Raw genomic sequence first — 25,070 nt, 5'->3', positions numbered from 1 at the left:
CAGTGCTTGGGTTAGGTTACCAGGGATGCACATCTGGGGCACTTCTTTGCTGTAAAACGAAGTCTTGGGGTTCCTGAAAGCAGTCCTGGACACAGCTACGACCGACTGATGGCTGCTCGGCGAGTGCCTTGTCACCGCCACGATGTCTTCATCCACCTGGTCCACGTACACCTACGCGTGGGAGGGAAGCTGGCTCAGAGCCCATCGGGACACAAGGGCTCAGTCAGAAGGTCTTCCTTTGAAACGGAATGTCCAGGGAGAAAGCTCGAAAATCCCACTTCTTACTTGAATGAAACCCTTGGCTCCCAGCTCCTGATGGAGTCTATTGATGGCACATCGGGCTGCAATAATCCCACTCTGGACATTAACGTCTCCTGTATTTGATGGTGACGCCCCAGGATTCCACTTAGTGTAAAATCTCTCTTCTGCGACCACTGAAATCTGAAGAGAGGCCAAGCTCGGTTACACACACATCTTGGTTCCAATGTACGCGTGGATAAAAAGGACCAGTGTTGCTGGCCATGTGGATTAAACACACCTGATGAGGCACCAGCTCATCATAGCCTCTTGTGCTGCCACTAGCACAACATGCCATGGAGACAATCGTGGTACTTGGAAGAGCATCGTAGGCTGACCGGTGCTAGAAAAGAAGAAAGCAAAAGTTCATGTTCTGCCAAATGCACAGTGACACACATTCTCCATTAGCACAGCGAAGCAAAAGAACAAGGACAGATACATTCTGTAAGACACATTTTTTTTTGTTTCAAAACAACAAAACGCTTTAAAATCAAGGTATTTCAATCACTTAAAAAGTATGTGGATATTACTGTCATCAAGCATCAGACAGCTAAATATTGAAACATTTAGCAAAACAAATCAGCATAAGAAACAGGTTGATGCTTACCACAATCGGGCACTCATTATCGTGGGTGATGTCCATGAACAGGGCATGCGCAATAGCTGGCATCAAAGGCCTCAGACAGGGCTGAACAAAGGATCCAACAGGCTCCCCTCCGTATCGGTAAACTAATCTGCCCTCTTCATGGCTGTTATATGCACTCATTGCCTCTGCAGAGCAGCACAAAGCAGTTTAACAATCCCAGTCACTCATAAATGTCCAAGAGGAGGTAAGACTTCTGATCATGACTGATGTTCAAGGCATATCAACACTATCAAAAGTGAGAGCTGAAGAGTTAAGCAAATGTTACCAAGTCCAAGTGACCAATACTTAACTACAATTTAACTGGAGAATCAAGAGTAGAAAAAAATGGGATGCTGATTATATTAAATCTATGGAAAAATATCTAAAAAATGCATCATATAGTAGTTAAAACAGATATGTGTATTTTCAAAATATATAAATATGGTTCTGGTTTTGAGTCAGTAATTATCACCTCTCTCTCTCTCTCTCTCTCTCTCTCTCTCTCTGGCTCACCTTTTCAAATTGATAAATTAATTTTGTGGACATGCTGTGTGTGCACAGGTACCAGCATGTGTACAAGTTGCAGAGGAACTTTCAGGAGCCTGTTCTCTCTCCTGCAGGTCACCTGGCTTGGGGGCAAGCACCTTTACTCACTGAGTCATCTCACCAGCTTCCTTTCCTTTATTTTTTGAGACAGGATCTCAAAAAACATATCCTACACTAGCCTGGAACTTATGTAGCCCAGGCTGGCCTTAAACATGTGGTCCTCTTGCCTCAGCCTCTTAAGTGGTGAGACAATAGGTGTTAAGCCATCACACCTGGCCTCACTGGTCTTTCTATTTGAAATGAAGTATCTCTAGATACTAGACAATTTAACTGTTAAAGGAGACTCAGTTATATTAGGTATTGCATATAAAGCTGTTACACTAAACAAAATGTAATCCTGATCCACTTAAACAAAAGCAAAGCATCTCAGGCCAGAAATGGACTTCGGTGGGCCTACCTCTTATTAAGGAGCTGATGCCCAGTCTAGTCACAAAGATATTGTCCAGCTCTTCGCTTCCTGTGAACAGCTCAGCCACTACATAAAGATTGGGTTGTAATTTTCTAGCAGCATCCAGCATGTACTGTAAAAAGCACAGCCACAAATGTAAAAGAAAGAAGAGAGCAAGACGGAGAGGGAAGGAGGAGACAAGACTAGGTGTGCATTTGACATAAGACAGGTACAAAGCCAAAGAAATGCAGAAGGACGTTCCAAATATAGTTTGATGCACACAGGTGAGGAAGCAAGAGAGCAATCAGCACACGTGGGGACAGGGTTTACAGAGAACAACAGTAAAAAGGAGGATTAGGTTTTGCAGACATAGAGACAGGGGAAGGAAAAAGAAAAAGGAAGATGTTAGTGTCAATAAAAATACAGGTACTGCAATTCTGCCAGTCTTCCCATTTTTTAATTTGTTTTTAATATTTTTAATAAGATTATTAATCTCTGGGTGGCTAAATAAGTCAGAACTGATTATTCTATCTGCTGGTGAATTATTCAGAAAAGGTTAAATTAAACTATCCTGTAGATGACAACAAAGGCCAGCAACTTACCACTTCTACATGAGTGTGTGTGTGTGTAATGCATATGTAACATTATTGCAGGAAACAGATAATAATAGTGGCTAATAAGTAGACTGTTACCAATTTCTTCTTGAAGGTAAAATACCTGCAATTTTATCAGCTAAGAAGTAGAATCCTAGAGGACTTCGCCATTTAAAATTAAATTTGCTATAACATTATAGCAATGTTACAAATATGGTTTTGTTTTGTTTTGTTTTTTCTGTTGCTAAAAGCACAGCTGAAAAAAGTTCTCTGCTTAATTTTCAGAAGTAAATAATGTTCCACCAGCCTGGCTAATGTTTCTTATCAAATTCCTCCAAATTAAAACCATATGAAATTTCTCTTTCTCTCTCTCTCTCTCTCTTTCTCTCTCTCTCTTTCTCTCTCTCTCTTTCTCTCTCTCTCTCTCTCTCTCTCTCTCTCTCTCTCTCCTCTCTCTCTCTCTCTCTCTGTCACACACACACACACACACACACAGAGCATGTGAACTATATAAGTTATTTTTCCTTTTTTGGTTTTTGGAGATAGGACTTCTCTGTGGCTTTGGAACCTGTTCTGGAACTTACTCTGTAGACCAGGCTGGCCTTGAATTCATAGACAGCTCCCTGTCTCTGCCTCCTGAGTGCTGGGATTAAAGGCGCCACTACTGCCTTGCAGTTAATGTTTTTTTATATAAGCATTTTATTTTTATTTTTTTGAGACAGGGTCTCTCTATGCAGCCCTGGCTGTCCTGAAACTCATTCTGTAAATGAGTTTGGGCCTCAGAATCACAGAGATTACCTGCCTCTGCCTTCAAGTACTGGGACTAAAGGCACTAGACACTAAATCGGGTTTATAAGCACATATTTTTATGAACCGTCACTTTAAAAACTATCAAAGAAAAAGATGCATGCAATTAAGCAAATACTGGCATTGCTCAAAAGTCCAAAAAACAGATTATAGTTAGCTCACATTTATGTTTCTTAGGGTGACTGACTAAAATTGAATCAGTGAGGCTCAAAATAGCTTTAATATGCCAAAGTGTTAGTGTTTAAATTCAATTATAAAGGCTAGAGGTATAGCTCAGAATAGAACAGAGCACAGTTCTAAAATGTGCAACGCCCCAAGTACCCCAAAATTAAAAAACAAGCCAAAGTTGAATAATCACTCTAATGTGCAATATGCTATTCAGCTTTACAGTGGCTAATAATATATATTAGATATATAATAATATTGGAACAACCCAAAAGACATCTTAACATTTTACATATTGCCAATAAACAGTTATTATGCATATTATTATATAAAATTATGATCTTTTTTAAATTTAAAAGCTAACTTATTAAACATTTTATAGTCTAGTATTCTATAACAGCTATATCAAAAGATTGTTAGAGGTTGGGCAAGGTGTGCACATCTTCAGTCTCAGCACTAGGGAGGCAGAAGCAGGTGGCTCTCTGAGTTCGAGGCCAGCCTGGTCTACAGAATGAGTTCCAGGACAACCAGGGCTACACAGTGAAATCCTGTCTCAAAAATCAAAACCAAAGTCAGGTTGTTAGAATTAGATAAGCTGTCACTGTGCCAAATATTACCACCAAGTAAAGCAGTGTACCACCAGCAGACTAGACCTATGTGGCAGAACTCCAGGAAGCTAGTAGACGTCACTGCATTTCTTTCAGGGCAAAGGAGTTGTTCGTACCTCAGCCACGTGAAGAGGAGTGGAGTGGCAGTTGTCAAGACGCACTCCCTGGAAATACGTAGCAGTTATCTCAGTGTATTTCTTCATGTGCGCCCACAGATAGGGACAGTCCTCTGGTTTATTCCCATAGCGCAATTTAACACTGTCACCCCAGCAAATAAGTTCTCTCCTTAAATAGACGTCTGAACCTGTTAGAGGAGAACAATTGCCTTCAGTGATGCAAGAAACTGGATGATAACAATTACCTCCAGAAAAAAAAATGCTGTTTTCAAACCGTTATTTCTTCCATAAATAATATTATGGCTAATTTTAAACTTTAATTATGATTTTATCTTATGTGCATAGGTGTTTCACCTGCATGTATGTCTGTGTACCATGTATGTGCTTGGTGCTCTCAGAGGCCAGAGGAGGGTGATTGATTCCCTGGAAGTGGAGTTACAGGTGGTTGTGAGTCTCCAGGGAAATGCTGGGAATTGAACCCAGGTCCTCTGGAAGAGCAGCCAGTGCTCGAAATGCTGAGTCAGTTCTCCAGCCTCCTGGATAAAGTTACATCTAAGACGAGGCTACAGCGCAGAAACAGCACTGACATGTGTAAAAGCCACTGGGTTGAACTCCCAACACTTTGGGGGGAAAAAAGTAAAATGGCCTAGGAGGAAGTTTTAAAATATCAATTTTAACATAACTACTTTGTACAGAATTGCAGCTTCAGAGTCTCCTCTTAAAATGTCAGCTCAGGATGAAAAGCTCGAGTTCTTTGGTTTTGTTTTGTTTTTTGAGACAGGGTTTCTCTGTATTTTTTAAAGCTTGCCCCAGAACTAGCTCTTGTAGACCAGGCTGGCCTTGAACTCCCAGAGATCCACCTGCCTCTGCCTCCTGAGTGCTGGGATTAAAGGCGTGCGCCACCACCACTCGAGTTCTTCTTAAGGAGAAAACAGTAACATCATCCTGCTTTTAAAACTTACTTCTTGTTTTGAGAGAAGATGTTGAGCAAGTTTCTGGAACTCACTCTGTAGACCAGGCTGGCCTTGAACTCACAAAGATCTGCCTGCCTGTCTCCCTAGAACTGGGATTAAAGGTGTACGCTACCACATCCCAAAGTTTCACCCAAATTTTTAAAGCTCCATCTCTACCCTTAAATTATCCTCCCCACTCCCTTATAGCAACAAGCATATTAAAACCATGGTATATAGGAGAATGGCTTTTTCCACTTAGAATTCCCAGAAAAGGGAGAACAGAAAAACCTTAACTCAAAAACTATATCCTATAAAAATAAACACAATTTTTAAATTAACTGCAATGTTACTGAAATACATTTTTAGCCCTGAAATTCTGGGGCATAAAAATACAGCGATGGGTTTCCTGCCAGTGAAGAAGGGAAAGAAAAGCCTCTAAGGGCAAGGAGGATTCTGGGAATAACTGTCCGTCGCTTGCCTTTCCAGTTAACTTAAAGCATCCCTGGCCAATAAGTGAAAACATCTGACAACAATGTAATCTAACAACAGTGTTTTAAACATGCAATGGAGGGGCTGGAGCAATTACTCAGTAGTTAGGAGTCCTGGTCACTATTCCAGAGGACCTAGTTCAACTCCCAGCACCCATATGGAGGCTCACAACGATCTATAAATTCAATCCCAGGGTACCTGATGGCCTCTGTGGGTACTGCACGCATGTAGTACACATACATACCTGTAGGTAAGACATCCATACATATTTTAAAAAACCAATAGAATATTCTGCTCAAATTGAAGCCTATGTAGACTAACATTATATGAAATAGGTACAGAATAGATACTTAGTTTGAGAGGTGGGGGTGAAGGAGGCAGGTTCTCTTTCAATCTGATGCATTTCTGATACCTCTAGCTAAACAGTTTATAAACCATGAACCTATTGTTAAAAACAAACAAACAAAAGCAATAAAACAGACCCCAGTCTGAGCCTTCCACGAGCTCTTGTTTCTTATCTATAGAGAAGTTAAAAGTCAGGGACCTGGCTCAGCAAAATTGCGAAGGGGATCATCGCCCATGACCCATCCATTGTGCGCCATCAGGAAACAAGCTTTATCTGGGTGGTGGATCATGGACTCTTCTGCGGATAAGACCATTTCTTCAAAGGGGAAGGTAAAATACCTAGGAAGACAGAATTTAAAGAAGGTCTACAAGAACAAACTCTCTGAAGAGGATGAGAAGTAACAACATTAAAAATTTAAAGAATTAAAAATAAAAGTTTAAGAAATAACTAACATTAACCTTCACAACTTCATAGACTTATAGGGAAACCATTGAGGTTTTCCTACCCTCTAGCTGTCCAACATATGCTGTGTGTTACTAATGTTATTTTGCCTGAATGCACTAAGTACACTGTGCCTATATTTGATGTCCCATGGAGGACAGAGGAGGACAATGCACCCTCTGGAACTGGAGTTATGGATGCTTCTGCTGTGCAGAAGCTGGGAATTGAACCCAGGTTCTCTGCAAGAGCAGCAAGTTCTCTTTACCTGCTGGGCCATCTCTCTAGCCCGATGCTACATGTTTTTATGTAAGGAGCAGGCACTTGCTCTCTCCAGCTAACACTGAACTGACTGCTGCTAAGTGCTATTCGTAGAGTGCATCTCCAAAAGTTCATGCACGGAATCTTACCTCCTGCCCCTGTTCTTTTGACACAGTTTCACTTTGCAGCACAGGCTGACCCTGAGCTTGGACTTCTATCTCTGCTTCCACACCGCTGGGATTACAGACATGTGCCACCACAGCAGGTGTGGAGCCTTAACTCCTTAAAGTAGTGGTGCTGGGAGATGGAGCTGAGAGACAGGTGTCCTGGTTATGGGCAGGACTCCCTCGTGAGTGGATTAATAGCTTTCTCTTCTGGGTGAGCTCTTCCTCCTGGGGAATTTGCGTGTTTATCATGATGGTGGACCTTCAGAAGCCACCTTACATGTCTGTCTTCTATTTGCACTCACTTGCCAGGCATTTTCCTGACATGAACTGAGAGATCCCAAAGCCCTGGCCAGAAGATGAGCAGATACTGGTTCCATGTTCTCAGACTTTCTGGTCTGTGGACCCTTATCCAAATTAAACTCTATTTCTTTATAAATTACCCAATCTTGGGCATTATGTTTTAGCAACAGAAAACAGACTGACAATAAATATGCAGTACTCTAGAAATATTAGTGTAAATGAATGTAATCTGGTTCAAACTGGTGATAGGTTTTCTAACTAAAGAAAAACAATATGAATGAGTATTAAGCCTATTTCTGAATCAGAACTTGTATTTTAATATAATGTATTGAAGAAAAAGAAACATTTAAGTTGAAAAGTTAAATGTTCTCAGTTTTTAATTATCATTTTAAGAAATAGAGAAATACCTGGTAACTAAAGGATGTTTCCTAGTGATGGGTCCTAGTTTAGGGCCATGGCCAGCCAGTCGTTCATAAAACACGTTTCCCAAAAGACAATTAACTGCCTAGAAAACATTGGATTATGTTACAATGCCAATGAAAACAGCAGGGACTCAGACTCAAAGAAAAGCAGCGACCCAAAACTAGGCGAACCTGCTCCTGATGACAGTTGATGAGGCGGTGCTTCTCGGAGTTCAACTCCTCCAGTCTCCTTCGGAACCAACCGCAGCACTCTTCGACGGCCGCCGGCCCATTGCTAGCACAGAGAGAGCAAAACAAATGTTAGTGCTTTCGGAAAGCTAGTGTCACAGAAATCTTAAATACCCTCATCAGGATCTGAGCCATGACTGAGGAGCTTTGCCAACTGTAAGAGGTCTGACTTACACAGAGAACAGAGGAAAAGGTCAGGTGTTGAGATTGTCACAACACGGCAGGTTACTTCATTTCATTTTTAAAAAATTTTCACATTTGTCTATTTAATATGTAGGGGCTGTGTGCGTGTGTGGGGGTGCACATGCCATAGCATGTTTGTTGTGTGGTCAAAGGACAACTTTCCAGAGCGGTTTTCTTCTATTATGTGGGTGCTGAGGAACAATTTCAAGTCATTAGCAAGCGCCCTTACCTACTGAGTCGTCTCATCAATCCCTGACTTTATTTCATTTTATATGATGGCTTTAATAATCAAGTATTTGTGAGTACCATGACAGGGCAAATACAACATACTCATGTGGTATAAAAGTCGCCAGTGCGATGTTCATATCAACAGCACAGCCCAGCCGTCTGTATTCAGGGTCCTGAATAATCTTAAGATGTTCCTTTGGATCAGACTTAGCTACTCTCCTGTTTTCTGAAATAAATAAATAATGGTATTTTAAAAGTAAACAATGATAGAATGTCACTTTTTCAATTTTTCAGAATATAACTATTCCACAGAAAATAAAACAAAAAGTTAACAAGCACCTTTCCTCCCTCCTTTCTCCTCCTCCTTACATACTCCCCCCATACACAGTGAAGGAACATAAAAGGAACAACTTTTCGAAGAGAGAAACGGAACTCCTTAGTTCAGCTTCACTGTTCACTACCAAAGCCTTATGCCTTTAAAAGTCTCTAGCACACGCTGGCTCAATGAATGTTCTAATGGATGAATGATAAAAACCCTGCAAGTAATCTATCAAAAGCACTAGCAAACAAAATATGTTCAAAACCACGCACTGCCTAGCAGGCGCTAAAAGAAGCAGTTAAACAAAATAATAAATTCATACTGTCAATGAAAAAATAAAACATATAGTTTAGTTTATAGTCTTATTTGTATGTACTAAATAGTAACACAAGACATGTATACACGTTATATAGAAAGTTATAAACTACAGATAAATTCTGTTTTTTCTTGAAAAATAATTAGGAAGAAACTACTAGTTAGTAATTTTAAGATTTGAGAAAGAGAAAATTGGTATCTATCTATGTAATGTGCTTCTCCCTTCCTAGTGCTAAGATTAAAGGCATGCACCACTATGCCAAGAAAAATTGGAGTTTTGTAGTATAAAGAAGCCACAAATACTATATATAAAGATTTAATGATTATGCTAACCAGAGAGAAAGAATCATCCCTTTAAGAGTAACCTTAAATGTCCTAAGAAGCGACAGGGACAATCTAGTTTAAAGCCTTTACCTTGAGTGAGAAGTCTCCTAAACTGCTCAACTGCTTTGTGAACGTCTACCTGGAAAAACTCCCAGAGCTGAATCCTTGGGAAAATGTCCTCCCAGACTATTTTCCGAATGCACTGAAAAATTTCAATGTTAAGAACAACATAAAATGTATCTGACCACATTTCTTTCTCCATATTAAACCAAATTTGACACATGTTCACTTATAATTTGCTCTTTGGAAGTTGGTGGGGGGTCTTCTCCATGCACTTACATCCATGTGTTGATCATTCTCAATCACAGCAGGGACTCCCTTTTCTCTGTACTTCCCATCTGCCACAGCACAGGAGAAATGCCAAAATGCTCGGTCTAGGACCCAGGCAGGTTTCAAGTGTGGAGAATTCACAAGATTATAAGCAGCTTCTGGATGTTCCTGGATCCACTTACTATTAGTAGCTTAAAGAAAAGGGAAGAACACATCTCGTAGTCAGATTGGACTTTACAATCACGATTAGTTATTTTATAAATAATAAATTATCATTTATTTAGAAAGTAACTAATTTACTCAGTGTTTATTTGTACCTATAAAGAATAAACACTTGGATGAAGACAGGACACCTTAGGAACACAGATCTGATAATAAAACTTAAACTAAGCAAGGCCTGGTGGCTTATATTTATTCATTTAGTGAGTTTTTGAGACAGGGTTCCTCTGTGTCATCCTGCCTGGAACTTGCTCTGCAGACCAGGCTGGACTTGAACTCAGAGATCCACCTGCCTTTGATTTCGCAAGCTGGGGTTAAAGGCATGTGCCACCACTGTCTAGCATGAATGATTTTTTAAAATCCAACTGTTTGCCATTACTACTGGAGACTATTACCAATAGTGATGAAATACATATGTCTTCATACTTTCTATAGCTACTTAGGAAAGACTTTATGGAACAGCTACGCCTTAAAACTACACTATCCAGAATTTCCATTGTTGACATATGTAAATCAGTGGTTTCCAGACTTTGCATCCTGCTGAGTGCACAGTAGATCCTTGTAAGGCACATGGGGTTCAAGCGGAAGGCCATGGCAAGTCAAGCTGCCCTGACAGGCACGGGGACAAATATCTCCTTAGAGGACTGCTGTCAGGAAAACAACACATCTATTTGGGAACCCAAACAGTCTAAGTTTACTCTTTTTCATACTTTAGATGTCCAAGGGCACTCTTTAATCATGTAAAAGATTTAACTTTGAGTATCTATCCATATTTTTCTCTTCAATAGTGAAGAATGCTGTTGGTATATTGGGCTTCTGGGAATAGCCTCATAATACAGCCCTTCCGGGCTGCAACTCAATTTGTAGCCCAGGCTTGTCTTGAACTCACAGTAACCCCCGACCTCCACCTCCCAAGAGCTGGGACTACTGGCACACCCTCCACGTTCAGCATTATATTTTTAAGTGTGTGGTAGAGAACAAGGGCTCCTGCTGTACTGAATCCCCTTGTCCGTCTGAAGAGTATTTATATTCAGGTGGAAACATGTCCCATGTCACTCATGCTCACTCTCCTACTTTTACAAGCATCATATGCAAAGTACTTCCATGTTGAATATATGCTCACCTAACACTGCTTTCTTCGAAAGTAAAAAGGCCTTATTCCATAAAGTAGTTTTTAAAATCGAAGGCCTTTCAACTGTCTTTTTAATCTTTAGAATGAACGTTACATAAGGTCTGGGGACATGCCTAAAGTAGCAGATAGCTTGTTTTGTTTAGTGTTTATAAGGTCCAGAGTTGAATTCCTCACATGCAAAATGCTACTACTAACAATAATAATGTAAAATGAAAACATTAATAAATAAAATAAGAATTTAATGTTCACGCCAAAACACTGAATCTCATACCTGTATGATTGTAGACAACATCTGTAATACACAGAATATTCCACTCCCTTTTCAGTTTATCTACTAGCTGCCCGACATCATTCCAGGAGTATCTTTTGTGAGGCCTTGAAAAGTCAGGATTTAATTCCAACTGGTCAGCAAGGGAGTAGCATGACCTAGAAAGTCCAAGAGTCTGCAGCGGGGTGAAGTGAATCATGTTGTAGCCTACAAGTAAGAAAACGGAGACCACTGCATGAGAAGGCAAACACATCAACCTGGAGCTAAGCATGGTGCACACAGGAGCTTTCTTGGCTACTTATCGTCAGTGAGACAAATGTGCCAGTAGAAAAGGAACCAATGACTTGGGACCACAAAAGACTGTCAGCAAATCTACCCAAGGCTTTCAGGCGATCACTGTCCCCATCTACGAGAAGTGGGTTATGACACGGTCTGCTTGGTAACCATCACCACACTGCTAAGCTCTTATCAGAGTCAACAGTAATTGCTGGCAGGACAGAGCTGCATGAACAAAATACCCTACACAAGTGTAACACTTTAAGTGTTCTGTGGGACTTGCGTTCGTAATAGTTACGCCACTGAAACTTTCAGTCCCTTCTTTATAGTAAATTTAGTTCGAAACTAGAATGTTGGTACTATCTTACTTTACTCAAAAGGAAAATTCATTTTATTCTTGGCATGACCAGAAGCATATCCCTTTTATATGGAAAAGGATAACTCCAATTGGCTAATTAAAATTATATATAATAACTAATTTTCCTTCATCTTAACAGCCTTATTACTAGCATTCACGTGCCCCATAAAAATCTTAAAAATGATAATCATTTCACTTCATGACCAAGTGCCACCCTTTGCTAACCTGACCTGAAGCTGCAGGGCGATTGGTAAAGAAAAGTCCCCAGACTATCTTGATACAAAATATATAGCTTTAATAAACAGAAGTAAGACTTACAACAGCTTATACCAGAATCCAACCGATCTGTCCGGACACAAAAGTCAGGCGAAAAGAGAGCTAGCGGAGCGCGTTTGCAAGGTTTATAGGCAGGTTTTTGCCTGAGGGCGGCACGCCCTGAAAACAGAATATGATTGGCTGAACTCCCCTACCACTGACCCACAGAACCTGGCATCTGGAGAAGCTGTGGATTTTAATTTTCTCACTACATCAGTAAGCAAGATTAGAAGGAGAAGGAAAGCCTTTGAGACCTGCATCATAGCAACTATGTCTAGTTTTAAAAAGACAAAGAAAGCAAACTGAACACTACCTGACTCCTTTGCAACCCTTAGTCTGCTTTCCCACTCATCAAAGGGTCCTAAACACTTCGCTAAAAATGTCTGGAGAGTAACACAGTCCAAGGGTAACACGTGATTGTCAGCTCCAACACGTAAAACAGGATCCACGACTATGTAACCTCCGCCACTTTTCTCATTTCTAAGGGAAAATAAACCACAACAGTTTTAATTAGTTGGAGGGAAAAATCATTAATTCAGTTTGACTTTATCTGGAAGGTTAATTGCCCATTTAACCCCCTTCCTCCCTCTCTCCCTCTCTCCCTCTCTCCCTCTCTCCCTCTATCCCTCTCTCCCTCCCTCCCTCTCTCCCTCTCTCTCTTCCTCCCTTCCTTTCATCCCGGGTCCCATGTAGCCCAGGCTGCCTCAAACTTACGATGCAGTGGAGGAAGACCCTGAACTCCAGATCTTCCTGGAGTTTACTTTTAAGTATATAAAGGTATTTTTCCAGGGGCTGGAGAGATGGCTCAGTGGTTAAGAGCACTGCACTGGCTGCTCTTCCAGAGGACTTGAGTTCAATTCCCAGCACCCACAGGGCAGCTCATAGCTGTCTGTTATCCCAGTTCTGGTATACCATAAGCCTTCACACAGACATGCATGTAAGCAAAACACCACTGCACATGAAATAAAAATAAATGGATCGTTTTTTAAAAGTCATTGACAAGTTTGCAATAAAACATATATAATAGGCCTTTTCTTTTCTTTCATTTTTGATTACGTATTCGTGTCTGACAGTGTGACCACTTGAAAGAAGATGCCTATAGAGGCCAGAAGAGGATGATGGATCTCCTGGAGCTGGAGTTACAGAAGGTTGTGAGCCATCTGATGTGAAGGTTGGAAACAAAACTTGGGTTCTCAATGAGAGCAGTTCAAGCTCTTGACCACTGAGCCATCTTTCCAGCCCCAGAACAGGTATTTTCTCTTTCTCAACTACTACTGATATCCACAGAATAGAATATGACATCCAGTAACACTGACTTATCAGAAAATAAATACACTAATGTCTATCAACAACAATATCATTCAAATAAATAGTATCCTCTAGACCGATGGCAGGAAGAGCTTGGAGTTTAACTACAAACAACCTGAATCTGCAATAAGCTACACAGTCACCTCATCAAAACTGAAGAATCACAGCCTAATAGTATCTTAAGAAAGCACTGTAGTTAGGCAGGTGACATACGCTTTTAATCCAAGCACTTGGGGCCGGCAAATCTCTGAGTTTGAGGCCAGCCTGGTCTACAAGAGCGAGTTCCAGGACAACCTGGGAAATACAAAAAACCCTATCTTGAAAAAACAAAAAAGTTAAAAAAAAAATAAAAAAAAGAAAAAACAAAAAAGTAAAGCAATCAAACAAAAAACCCTGTAAAAACTGCACCACCATGGCTTCTCACAGTAACACTTACAGTCAGATGACTTAAGTTGTAGAATACATCAACTCCTGGCTTACCCTTGAAGAAAGTAGTACTGAAAAGAGCCAGACTGCAGCAGGTGAAGTTTACAGTATTTATCGGAATCATCTTCTCTTTCTGTTGGGTTTTCCCAGTCCAACGAACGGAATTTTTCTCGATTAAATGGTTCTCCAGGAAATGGGTAATTCGTATACACAGTAACAGCTTTCCCCTGTAAAGTCGGGCCTAATCGGAACTGTAGTTCAAACCCTAAACAAAAGCATGTGAATAAACCACTTTAATCAACTCACTGAAGGACTCAGTATTCAAACAGGTTTTTTACTTAAAACATTTTATAAAAACTCATAAATTTTCAAGTATTCTTAAGATAAGCTGTCATACCTAATTTATTTTGGAGTGCTTAGCATTTGATTTAGCTGAACTTTGTATTTTAGCACATAGAATATGCACCCAGAGCCATCTCCTTCACAGTGTCCTCTCTTCCGTTCCTCACAATCTGATTTCTAGTCATACATTGAGTACACAGGTTCTTACCTGGCATGTGACCCTAATCCCTCCACCATTCCACTTTGAACCCTAAACTGTCACCCCTCAATCAATACCTACAGGTGGGTATCAGAGATCTCTGCTATTTCACAGACCACAATGAAAAAAAGTCAGTATCTATGCCAGAGAATGAGATTGTATGCAAAACTTGGGAGATGTCATAGGACAGCTGTCCTGCTGCACAGACTGTAGTCTCAGCAAGTACCTGGAAGCATTGCAATGAGTCTCTAAGACCTGCTCAAACAAGTAGTGTGCCAAGGAAGGTCTAACAACAGTCCTTAGGAATGGGAAGTACTAGCTTGTAGTATTTGTTGACTTCCTTACAGAATAACCCCACCATGGATGATCTAAAATTACCAAACACATCAGGGAGCTCAGATTTGGGAAGAGACGTGTGCAGTTGGTTCTTATGAGCCAGCATATTTGCCAGCAATGCACGGCAGCCTATATCCATATATCTCATGATTATTAAAACTTTGTGAATCCCAGAAGCCAAGATATGCCCATGTTTACCAAAGTAAGGCTGTTTCAAGACTTTCATTTTGTGTCACAGATATTTTGTTATAAGGGGGAAAATCACATACATTATAGTTAAAATTACACTTAACTCAAGAAAAAGTTTAGGTTGGTTTATAGTAGGCTTTAAAAATTATTTCTTTTATTTTTGAGATTATAATTATATAATTTAGTCCTTTCTTTCCTCCCTTCAATATACCCCTTCTGGCTCTCTTTCAAATGAATGACTTTTTTCATTGTTGTTACATATGTATACATACAATACATATATACATATTCCTAAAAACATAAACACAGCCTGTCCAGTGTTGGGAGCATAGCACAAAGGTCCTTGAGCCTAAAGATCTCCAGAAAAACCATCAATGTTAAGCATACACATTGTCTTTCCAATGGAAAAGATTAAAAACCTGTTCTTCCATTCAGGAAACTGAGAGTTGGAAGTAATTAACAGTCTAGTGATCTGTGTTATCTGTTGAGTCAGGTCATATCAAGCCCCTACAACTAGGACTGGAGGCGGCTATTAATCCAAATAGCCCTTGTAGCCAGAGGCTCCCCCAAACTCCCACAACCAGGACCAGAGGTGGCTAATAGCCCAAATGACCTCTACATTATCTACTGAGACCAGGCCAGACCCTTGGGCTTTAAGCTAGTACAGGTAGCCTATCTCTAGAATCCATCTTCTTGGAGGAAATGACATGTACCCCAAGTTGAATTTCAATGTAATTATGCTCCTTTGTGCATTGAGGATTGTATTACACCAGGAAGCCTTTTTTTTTTTAAATTGTACTGGGCTAAAATATATTGGGAGTAAATTGTCTGCTACTAGACTCCCCAAAGTCTGATCTAGGTTGATGAAGTCAATCCCCACTGGGTTTTCTCTTATCTCTTCGCATGGTTTGTTTTCATGTCTGACACTTTAACTGGCCGATGCCCAGTTTGCTATTCAGATATACCTAATAGACAGTCCTTAAATGGTTCAGAGATTTGTGGAATACGACATTTAAAGTGTTTAAGCTCCCCATAATAGACAGAATTCCTAGTGGAACCCTTAAGATATCCAAAGAAGATAGATGGGGCATGAGAACTCCACCTGGATTGTGGTGATGCTAACCACTGGGCAAAACTGCCCCAGGCCTCCCTTGTTGCCAGGGCTCTGCTCAAATTGTGGTCATTTTGGGTTGATTGCCCTACTTTGCCTTGTCAAAGTATGGTCAGTCCTCCAAGTTGCTCCTCTACAGAAAAATCTGAGACCTGGGTCTGGCAACCAAAGGCCTATGCTGCTCTGTAGACAGCCAAAGACCTACAACTACTGCCCCCAACAAAACTATGGAGACCACTGGAGCCTAAAGTAACCCATTCAGGTAATGGGTCTCTGTCAATTTAATTGATACCTAGACCACTTCTGAACAGAAACAGAGGAGGAGTGGATGGAGGGTGTGGAGGCAGAAGAGGGAATGAAAGGAGAGGAGGGAGGGGAAACTTAAGTTGGGATGCAAAATAAATAAATAAATAAATAAATAAATAAATAAGTAACCTGAGCATGGGAATGCATGTCTGTAATCCCAGCAATGGAGACAAAGGGCTCCTTGGGGTTTCCTGGCAACCTGGCCTAGCCTTAATGGCAACCCCAGTGCCACCCTAAGTAACAACACCCAAGACTAATCTTGGCTTTCATGTGAACATAAACACCTGCACATAAATGTGCACCTGCACACATGTGGACATGCATACACATATACATACATATACATACACATACAAATATTCTGAATAAAAGTAGTGCAAGTTCATAAGTCTCTGTGCCCCATTTAGGCCACAATTTCAATATCTTCTATTATATCTGGTTTTCTGGAGCAGTGACCTTTGATGCTAATTTGCTTTGGGCTACTATTAACTGGGCTCGCTTAAGATGGAGCAGTTAGCTGCTAAACCTGTTGCTCTGACTGCTCCTACAGCTAATCCCCACCCTTCAATGATTCCCCAGGCTGCCTTATTTCCAGAGATATAACAGTACTGATACTAGGATGATCAATAACCTTAACTTACTAAGAGAAAGACAAAGCTGCCTGTTTGTCACTTTAAATCGGGCTATAAATGATCAATGCTAGCAGAGAAGGTGTGCTGAAAGTGGAGATAGTGAAGATCAGCACATGGCTTGTCAAGCTGTAAGCACAAAGACGTTCTGGAAGGAAATCAGAAGGGCTTTCCCTGTGTAAACACACTGCTGGCTTTCCCTGTAAACACACTGCTGGTGGTCTGCATGAACAACCAACACAGTCACAAAGGCTACTTAAGAGCAAGGCCTTAGCTAGCCCCAATTCTGATAGCCAAGGGGAGCGAGGAAGCTGCAGAGGGTAGTAAAACCTGTCTCATAAGCTTAAAAAAAGGAGTCGCCTCTCTAATATAAAATTCCAAACTGAAACAGCAAATGCCAACGTAGAAGCTGTAGATCTGGTTCAGGTAACTTCTAGAAGTGGTCACTACACGAGATTCAGCACAGCTGAGATAGTCTCCCGTTAGAGCACAATGGCAGCTAGGTCTTCCACAGCTCCACACACAATGCCTAGCTCCAAAATCACAGAGACAGGCTGAATCCTCAACAGTGGGAGTGCAGCTAGCGACTCTCAGGCTCTACGGGACTGAAGTAAATCTACTTTGCCTATGCTCTATCAATAGAACAAGCCTTGGATGACAGTTTATAGTTTTTTTCTCAGAATATTTTATGACCATTTTTGATATCTAAGCACAGAAAAATGAGTCCTTTTAAACTATCATTGCCTATTGACAATGAGCTAGGCCATTCCTCCAAGAGCACTGGAGGGAATATAAAATGAGATTAATGTCATGCTTGTTAATATAACATGCTGTAACATCTACAGCCTGAGGATGAAGGAGTAAAACTGACTTTCACATATTTCTTATTTAAGGAATATAGTTTGTTAGGCTACAGTGACATCAGTAGTGCCATGTCTTTAGATTCTAGATGCCATTAACAGTATTTGTGACTCGTGGGTGATTATAAAAATAAGACCAACGGGAAGATGTTGAGTTTATTCTTACAGGCAACTGTGAGGGAGTTAAGACTTTGCTGGAAAAATTAGATACAGAATTGGAAGTAGTGTCTGGTGATATGACTGAATTGTTACAATTTTAGGATGAAAGTTTAGTGAATGATTCGTTTTAGTTTGGTTTTTGGAGCCAAGGTCTCCCTCTGCAGCCCTGGCTGCCCAAGAACTCCGACCCAGGTCAGGCCGGCCTGAGTGCAGTGATCCTTACTTCTGCTGCTCACTGCTGCCATCACAGCTCTGCCACGGAAACAAAGCAGTCAGCTGATGACGGCGCAGTATGTCGAGAAGATTGATGCCTGTTTTAAAAGGAATTCTACTACGGATAACATGCTATCAAACAGCACCTTTTGAAATCCTTCTGGAAAAAACAGGTCTGGCTGAAATACAGAGTACACAGACAAACGTAAAATACACAGCATAATACTAGGACAAGTGGGGTAAACAAACAGACTGCAAAATGGTTCTGACAGTTTTTACATGTTCCTAGAATTTTACTTGAAAAATAACTAAAATTAAAGTTGTATTAACACTGAGATTTAAAAATAACTGCATGAAGGATTAAAATATAGCTGGATTAAAATATAGCTCACACACCTGTAATCCTAGAACTCAGAGGCTGAGGCAAGAAGATCACAACCTCAAGACCAACCTGGGTACATACGGAATTCAAACCTAGCCTGGGCCACACTGTGAGATCCTTTCTCAAAAACAAAACAAAAGCTCTGTGTGTGCGCGCGCACCTATGAGCCCAGCGTTCAGCAGGCAAAAGGAGAATGATCACCAGAAAGGCAAGGCCTGCCTAGTCAATGTAGTAGGTTCCAGGCTGGCCAGGGCTAAAAATGTCATTAGAAAAACAAAACAAAACGGAATAAAAACTCCATCTCATAGCATGACCCATCTCAATCAATAAATGAAGTAATACTTTCTGATGTTCAAAATTAGAAATATCTACATTTTCTAAGACTAATTAAATTAACCATCAGGAAAAGTAGCAACATCTGGAAGATGTACAAATATCAGAGGTATTGCTGATATTTAAACAACTTGTCTTTTAAGTTTATACAAATATTGCTTTAGTAATTACACAATGATACAGAGAAACTGTAGTACAAAGGTTAAAACTCACCTAAACTCTCTCAAACAGTATTTGGAGCAATGGATTATCAAGAAACTTGAGAAAGAAAAGAAGCATTCTTCAAATACAAATGTTTATCTGTATGTAGTAGACATGTATATTGTCCTTACAGATTATGTAAATTATGAAACACTAAAATAAAGTTCGGTTGCTGGAGCATTTCCAGTCCCCAGTACCAACATGGTGGTTATAACATCCTTTACTCCAGTTCTAGGGGGTCTGGCACCTCTTTTGGCCTCACTGGGGACCAGGCAAGAACAAAGTACACATACACACATGCAGGCAAAACACTCACACATATAGAGACACTATCAAGAAAACAGTATGGCTGAATATTTATTACTTTTTAAAAGTTCACTATTTTTTTAAAGATTTATTTTTAATTATCTTATGAAGTTCTCCTACATATATATTTGTACATTATATGCATTTTTAGTGCCCTCAGAGGTCAGAAGAAGGCATTGGATTCTTGGAACTGGGATTATAGGTGGCTATAATCATGTGTGTGCTGGGAATTGAACCTGGATCTTCTGAAAGAGCACCAAGTGCTCTTAACCTCCGAGACACCACTCCAGCCCCTTTTTGTTTTTCTTTCTTTTTCTTTTTGGATTTTCAAGACAGGGTTTCTCTGTGTAGCCCTGGCTGCCCTGGAACTCACTTTGCAGACCAGGTTGGCCTTGAACTCAGAGATCCACCTGCCTCTGGTAAAGGCATGTGCCACCATGACCAGCTGCCCCCATTTTGAACATAAGTATACATGTATGCGGATATATGCACGTATGAGTACAGGGGTCGCTGGAGTTACAGGCAGTTGTAAGCCACCACCAAAGGTGGGTGCTGGGGACCAAAGTTGGGTCTTTTGTGTGATCACCTCAGTCATTCTCTTCAGCCCCCCAAAGTTCACTAATTTTTAAAGTCTTAATTTAATATTTTGTAACAAGGTAATTAAATATTAAAAATTCTGTTTACTATGGCAATTGGTTTTAATAGCCTCAAATACTTAAAAGAAAAATACATATAAAGGTATCCAAACATAAATTTAAAAGAGAGTTCTTTTGGTTATATATACTAAACTGTGACCTTAATCTTGAATCCCATTCATCTATCATGTAGACTTTTGCTGAAATCTGGGTAGTAAATCTCTATTTTTCTTGACATTTAGCAATTATTTTTACAAGCTGATCTATATTTACACATTAATTGGAAAACCAACTGAAATTTTATTTAGAATAGTAGAAACAGATTAGAAAACTTGTAAAGGTGACAGGTATTCGCGTATACAGATAAAATCATGTAATAACAAAAGGATTTCTAAAGTAAAAAACAGAACACATTGCAATAATAAGGAAAACTGCACCTAGCACAACATGTTCCTACAAATAAAGTTTTATTGGAACATAAGCAGCTATGGCTGCTTTCCTGCTGCAGCACCAGAGTTGATTAGCTACAACAGAAAGTGGAGAGCCACAAAGCACTAAAGCTTCCACACTCCCAACTGTCTGCTCCACAGCTTCAGTTTTATTCAAAAATGAAAGAATGAGTTCTCATGTACGTTTACCTCAGAGGGTCAAACAAAGATTTGTTTTGTTTTTCGGATGATATTTTCTAAGTTTCACATGATGGAAGGATGATCACAACTTCTAAAAAGGACAAATCTCAAATTTCAAACATTTACACTTCATCTACAAGTCAGTCAATTTCGGTCTCCCCTTGTGCCCCCCACCCCGACTTCCCTCTATGTCTTACTACACAGGCCAGGGCAGACCTAGAACTCATTGAGATCCACCTGCCTTTTCCTCCTAAGTGCTGGGACTAAAGGTGCATGCCACCATACCTGGCTAGGTTTGGCAATTTCTAAGAAGTAAAAGATGTCTGTGGCTATTTTTACTCCTGTTATAAAATTTTGGAAAGAGAAATTTCTGATTTTTAATTTAATTTACTTTTTTGTGGGGTTAAGAATGGCATCTAAGGTCTCATGCAGTTGCTCTACTATGAAACCACAACCTAATCTGTATGATTTAAGGCAATATGGCTTGTTTACCTAGTTCAGATAAAGGTGGATTTCAAGGCAAAACACAACAACCAATAACGGAGGCTGGGCTGTGAGCCTCCATTAGACTACAACCTCTCTCCCTTTTCCAAGGATGTCTTTTTGTTTTTTGATTTATCTGATGAATTTAGAACATCAGTGCCAATTCATATGTTACCAAACTGAATTAGTCTTCAAAGAAAGAAAGATGCTATATTTTCTTTCTTTATCCCAGTAAAGGATTAGTAAATATTCCCAAAGCACAAAGCCACTCTAAACTGCTAAGTCAAATCACTGAAACAAAACCGGTTCCTGACAGTACATGAAATACCTCTGCTAAAATTAGCTTAGGTCACAGCAGTACATGGTGTGGCTATCTTGTTCATGTTAATACTAAGAACACTTGGATCAGCCATAGCCCTCTGGTAAGTAGCTAGCTAGGAAGACAAGTGATTAAATTACTACTGTAAACAAAAATTCCCATTAGGGGCTGGGTAGATTTCAATCAAGAAACCTTTGGGGACTGGAAAGCTGACTCAGCAGGTAAAAGCATTTGTTGCATTTGCAGGTGGTCTGGATTCGGCTTCCAGCACCTGTATCAGGCAGCTCACAATTGCCTCTAATTCCAGTTCTAGGGGATCCAATACCCTCTGGTCTTTGGGGGTACGTGAATGCATATGGTAAACATAGACTCAGGCTGGCAAGCAAATATACTTATATAAAGTAAACAATAAATAAATATTTTTAAGGAAATCCTTGTAAATGAACATTGTATTTTATTTGATATTTATTGTTATTGTTTTTGAGACATTGTTTCTCTGTGTGGCCCTGGCTGAGCTGTAACTTAACTCTGTAGATCAGGCTGACCTCGAACTCAGAGATGCACCTGGTTCTGCCTCCTAAGTGCTAGGATTAAAGGTGTACACCACCATGCTCAGCTGAACATTTATTTAAAATCAAACAAAAAATAGTAACAATTAGGTTCACAGGTTGGCCCTGTAAGAGTACTTGACACCCAGGCTTGACAAACCCGAGTTCCCTCATGGAGTACTACTGTGGAAGGTAAGAACCAATTCCTGGAAACCTTCTTCTGACCTCCACACATTTTCATGGCATGAGCAAAAGATGGAAGAAGTAATTTCAGGTCTGAGGAATACCAATTTTGTTCATTTTCTGATACACTATGAGACAAGGAAATCGAAGACTATAATTTGATTAGAATAGACAATTTACTTGACTTTTACTTGAATTTGAAGAATCTATAGAGATGTCAGTATTGAAAATTATAACTGATGCTTAGGATGAAAAAATAAATACAGAGAAGGGTTTGGGGACCAGTCAAGAATGAAAGACCAAATATTGCCAGGTTTTTCCTTTACCCTTGTCACCAACTTCTGTGAGTTTGAACTTTTCTTATCCTGTCTCCGTTTTCAACTCTGATATCATTAAATTCTTATCTTTAATCTTGTTTCCTTTCTTTCTCTTTCTTCCTTTTTGTGTGCAATGTATGTGCAGGCCTATGCACCTGTGAGTGTTGCTGATATAAACTTATGCCATAAATTGATGCTGGGTATCTTCATTTATTCTTCTTTGCCTTATTTTTTAAGATTAAAAAAATTAGGGCTGGAGAGATGGCTCAGAGGTTAAGAGCACTGACTGCTCTTCCAGAGGTCCTGAGTTCAATTCCCAGCAACCACATGGTGGCTCACAACCATCTGTAGTGAGATCTGGTGCCCTCTTCTGGCCAGCAAGTATACAGACAGACAGAATACTGTATATATAATAAATAAATTAATCTTTTTTTAAAAAAAATTAAAGATTATTTTTATTTTGTGTTTATATTATGAGTGCCCAATGCATGTGTGTGCACCATGTGCGGTGCCCACTGAAGCTAGGAGAGGGTGTCAGATACTCTGGCACTAGAGTTATAGGAGGTTGTAAGCCACCATGTGAGTGTAAAAGCAGCAACTGCTGAGATATCTCTCAAGTCATAGCCATCTTATTTTTTGAGAAGGGTCTCTCACTGAACATGGAGCTCACTGATTGGTCAGATTGGCTGGCCAGGAAGTCCCTAGATCACCTGTCTCAGTACCCCTAGTGCTGGGATTACAGGTGCACTAAAGCCAGCTTTTATGGAGCACGGAGATCTTCCTTGTGCTTGTCCAGCAGGCACTCTATCCACTGAGCCACAGCCCAGTTACAATTCTTTAAGGAGGAGAAGGGACAGAGTTTCACTGTGCAGCTCTGGCTGGCCTGGAAATCTATATAGACCAGCCTGGCCTAGACCTTAGAGAGGTCCCCTCACCTCTGTCTCAGCATGTAGACAGGATAGACAGGATTTTTTAAAAAGGGTCTTCTCTGACAATGAGGACCCCGAGAGAAACATACATAGATCTAATCTACATGGGAAGTAGAAAAAGACAAGATCTCCTGAGTAAATTGGGAGCATGGGGACCTTGGGAGAGGGTTGAAGGGGAGGGGAGAAGCAAGGAGGAGAGCAGAGAAAAATGTAGAGCTCAATAAAAATCAATAAAAAAAAATGAATAGAAAGTCTTCTCAATTATTTCTTTTCCCAGTGTTCTCTCTAATCAATACTTCTTTCACATTATAAATTGCCTTCTAAAACAATATGATCACACCGCTATGACAAAAAATGGATGGATTTATTGGTTTTACCTAGTGTTACAGAGTGACATTAGTCTTAATAAACCCTTCACTTTGTCTCTTCAAGCAGCTTAGTTGAATTTCCAGCTTGGGCTAGTTTTCATTGGGGTTTATGAATTAGTCAGCAAGCATTTATTAAATGTTGCACATAGTGCTCAGTCTGTGAGACTGCACCAGCCTCACAAAGCTCAGCCTCCAGCTGGGTACTGCACCACCACCAAGCTTCAGATGCTGCTTCATTGGTCAGCACTTAGTTTGATCAGTGATCAAACCACAGAGAAAGCAAAAATTTAGAGAAAGCCTTTGCTAAGGTAGTATTTTAACTGAACGCTAAACACACAGAATGTGTGAACACACAGTAAAAAGGACAACATATACAGAGGGATCCAGCAGGAGTAAACATGCAAACACTGGTATGAGGAAGGCCAGTCGAGATGGATGAAGAGGAAAGTTAGAAAGATTCAGACACTAAGGGCAGGGAACAGCGAGATTCAGTCTTGGCAAGAGAAAAGCGCTGAACCATTCAGAATGCCTTGGAAGTCAGGCAGGGATTTTAGAATCCGGTACACATAAGTCAAAAGGGAAGAGCCTGGATAAAAAGATGACTTGGGCTCTCTCTCATTTGGTTAGATGGAAGAGACAAACGGAGAGATATCAGAAAGGAATTACAGACTTTAAAGAGAGATAACAGTTAAAGAGGAGACATCAGTAAGATGCTTGGCAGTCTAGCTTGGGAAAAGCTGAAAAGCGACATCACTGGGGTTTGCTAAAGGGGGTGACTTAGGACACATGAGAGGAAACTGACAGAACCACGCCATGACAAGTCTACTGGATAGTCAGAACAAAGCTAAACTCCAGGGAGTGGACTGCTAAGCAGAAAGACCAATACCTTGTTGCTGAGGGCTCTATGACTACAAAGCTAGATATTACTAATTTACAGTCTTAAAACTGAATGCCAGAGGAGAGCAACAGCAACATATCTTTATAAGGATATTAAGGTAATTTGCCCAACATCCATTTGTTAGCAGCCGAGCAAAGGCAAAGCTGCTTCTCAACCCTTGTCATTATACTTGATTCAAAAGCTTCCGGGAAGAAAGGGACACTCCAGGCCTTTGTTTCAAAGAGAGTCCTCATCAGAGAGGCAGGAGATGAGGCCATGAGAATGCGTAACTGTTTGATGGTAGAAGAAGAGAAAAAGAGGGAAACCTAGTAGACACTGGCAATTAATTGGAATGTGGAAGGAAGAGAGCCTAATGAGAGATACCAAACTGATGGGAATGCTGAAG

General features: G+C 40.3%; 1 protein-coding gene across 4 annotated transcripts in view; it reads right to left on the bottom strand.

Annotated features, from left to right (window-relative positions):
- Agl (amylo-alpha-1,6-glucosidase and 4-alpha-glucanotransferase) overlaps positions 1-25,070 on the bottom strand; it is an 84,126-nt gene that overhangs the window by 31,877 nt on the left and 27,179 nt on the right. For all 4 annotated transcript variants that reach the window (XM_087897617.1, XM_048456720.3, XM_085677781.2 and 1 more), the window contains exons 3-17: positions 13,865-14,075; positions 12,390-12,556; positions 11,131-11,334; positions 9,518-9,699; positions 9,269-9,380; positions 8,323-8,446; positions 7,753-7,855; positions 7,567-7,664; positions 6,192-6,331; positions 4,206-4,393; positions 1,926-2,049; positions 905-1,068; positions 539-640; positions 286-441; positions 21-171 (exon numbers count right to left, since the gene is read on the bottom strand). In XM_087897617.1, coding sequence (XP_087753743.1) covers positions 21-171; positions 286-441; positions 539-640; positions 905-1,068; positions 1,926-2,049; positions 4,206-4,393; positions 6,192-6,331; positions 7,567-7,664; positions 7,753-7,855; positions 8,323-8,446; positions 9,269-9,380; positions 9,518-9,699; positions 11,131-11,334; positions 12,390-12,556; positions 13,865-14,075 — 2,226 coding nt within the window. The remainder of the gene's footprint in view (positions 1-20; positions 172-285; positions 442-538; positions 641-904; positions 1,069-1,925; positions 2,050-4,205; positions 4,394-6,191; positions 6,332-7,566; positions 7,665-7,752; positions 7,856-8,322; positions 8,447-9,268; positions 9,381-9,517; positions 9,700-11,130; positions 11,335-12,389; positions 12,557-13,864; positions 14,076-25,070) is intronic.

Source organism: Myodes glareolus, chromosome 17, assembly GCF_982192425.1.
Source record: "Myodes glareolus chromosome 17, mMyoGla1.1, whole genome shotgun sequence".
NCBI lineage: Eukaryota > Metazoa > Chordata > Mammalia > Rodentia > Cricetidae > Myodes > Myodes glareolus.
This window is presented reverse-complemented; position numbering and strand designations above follow the sequence as displayed.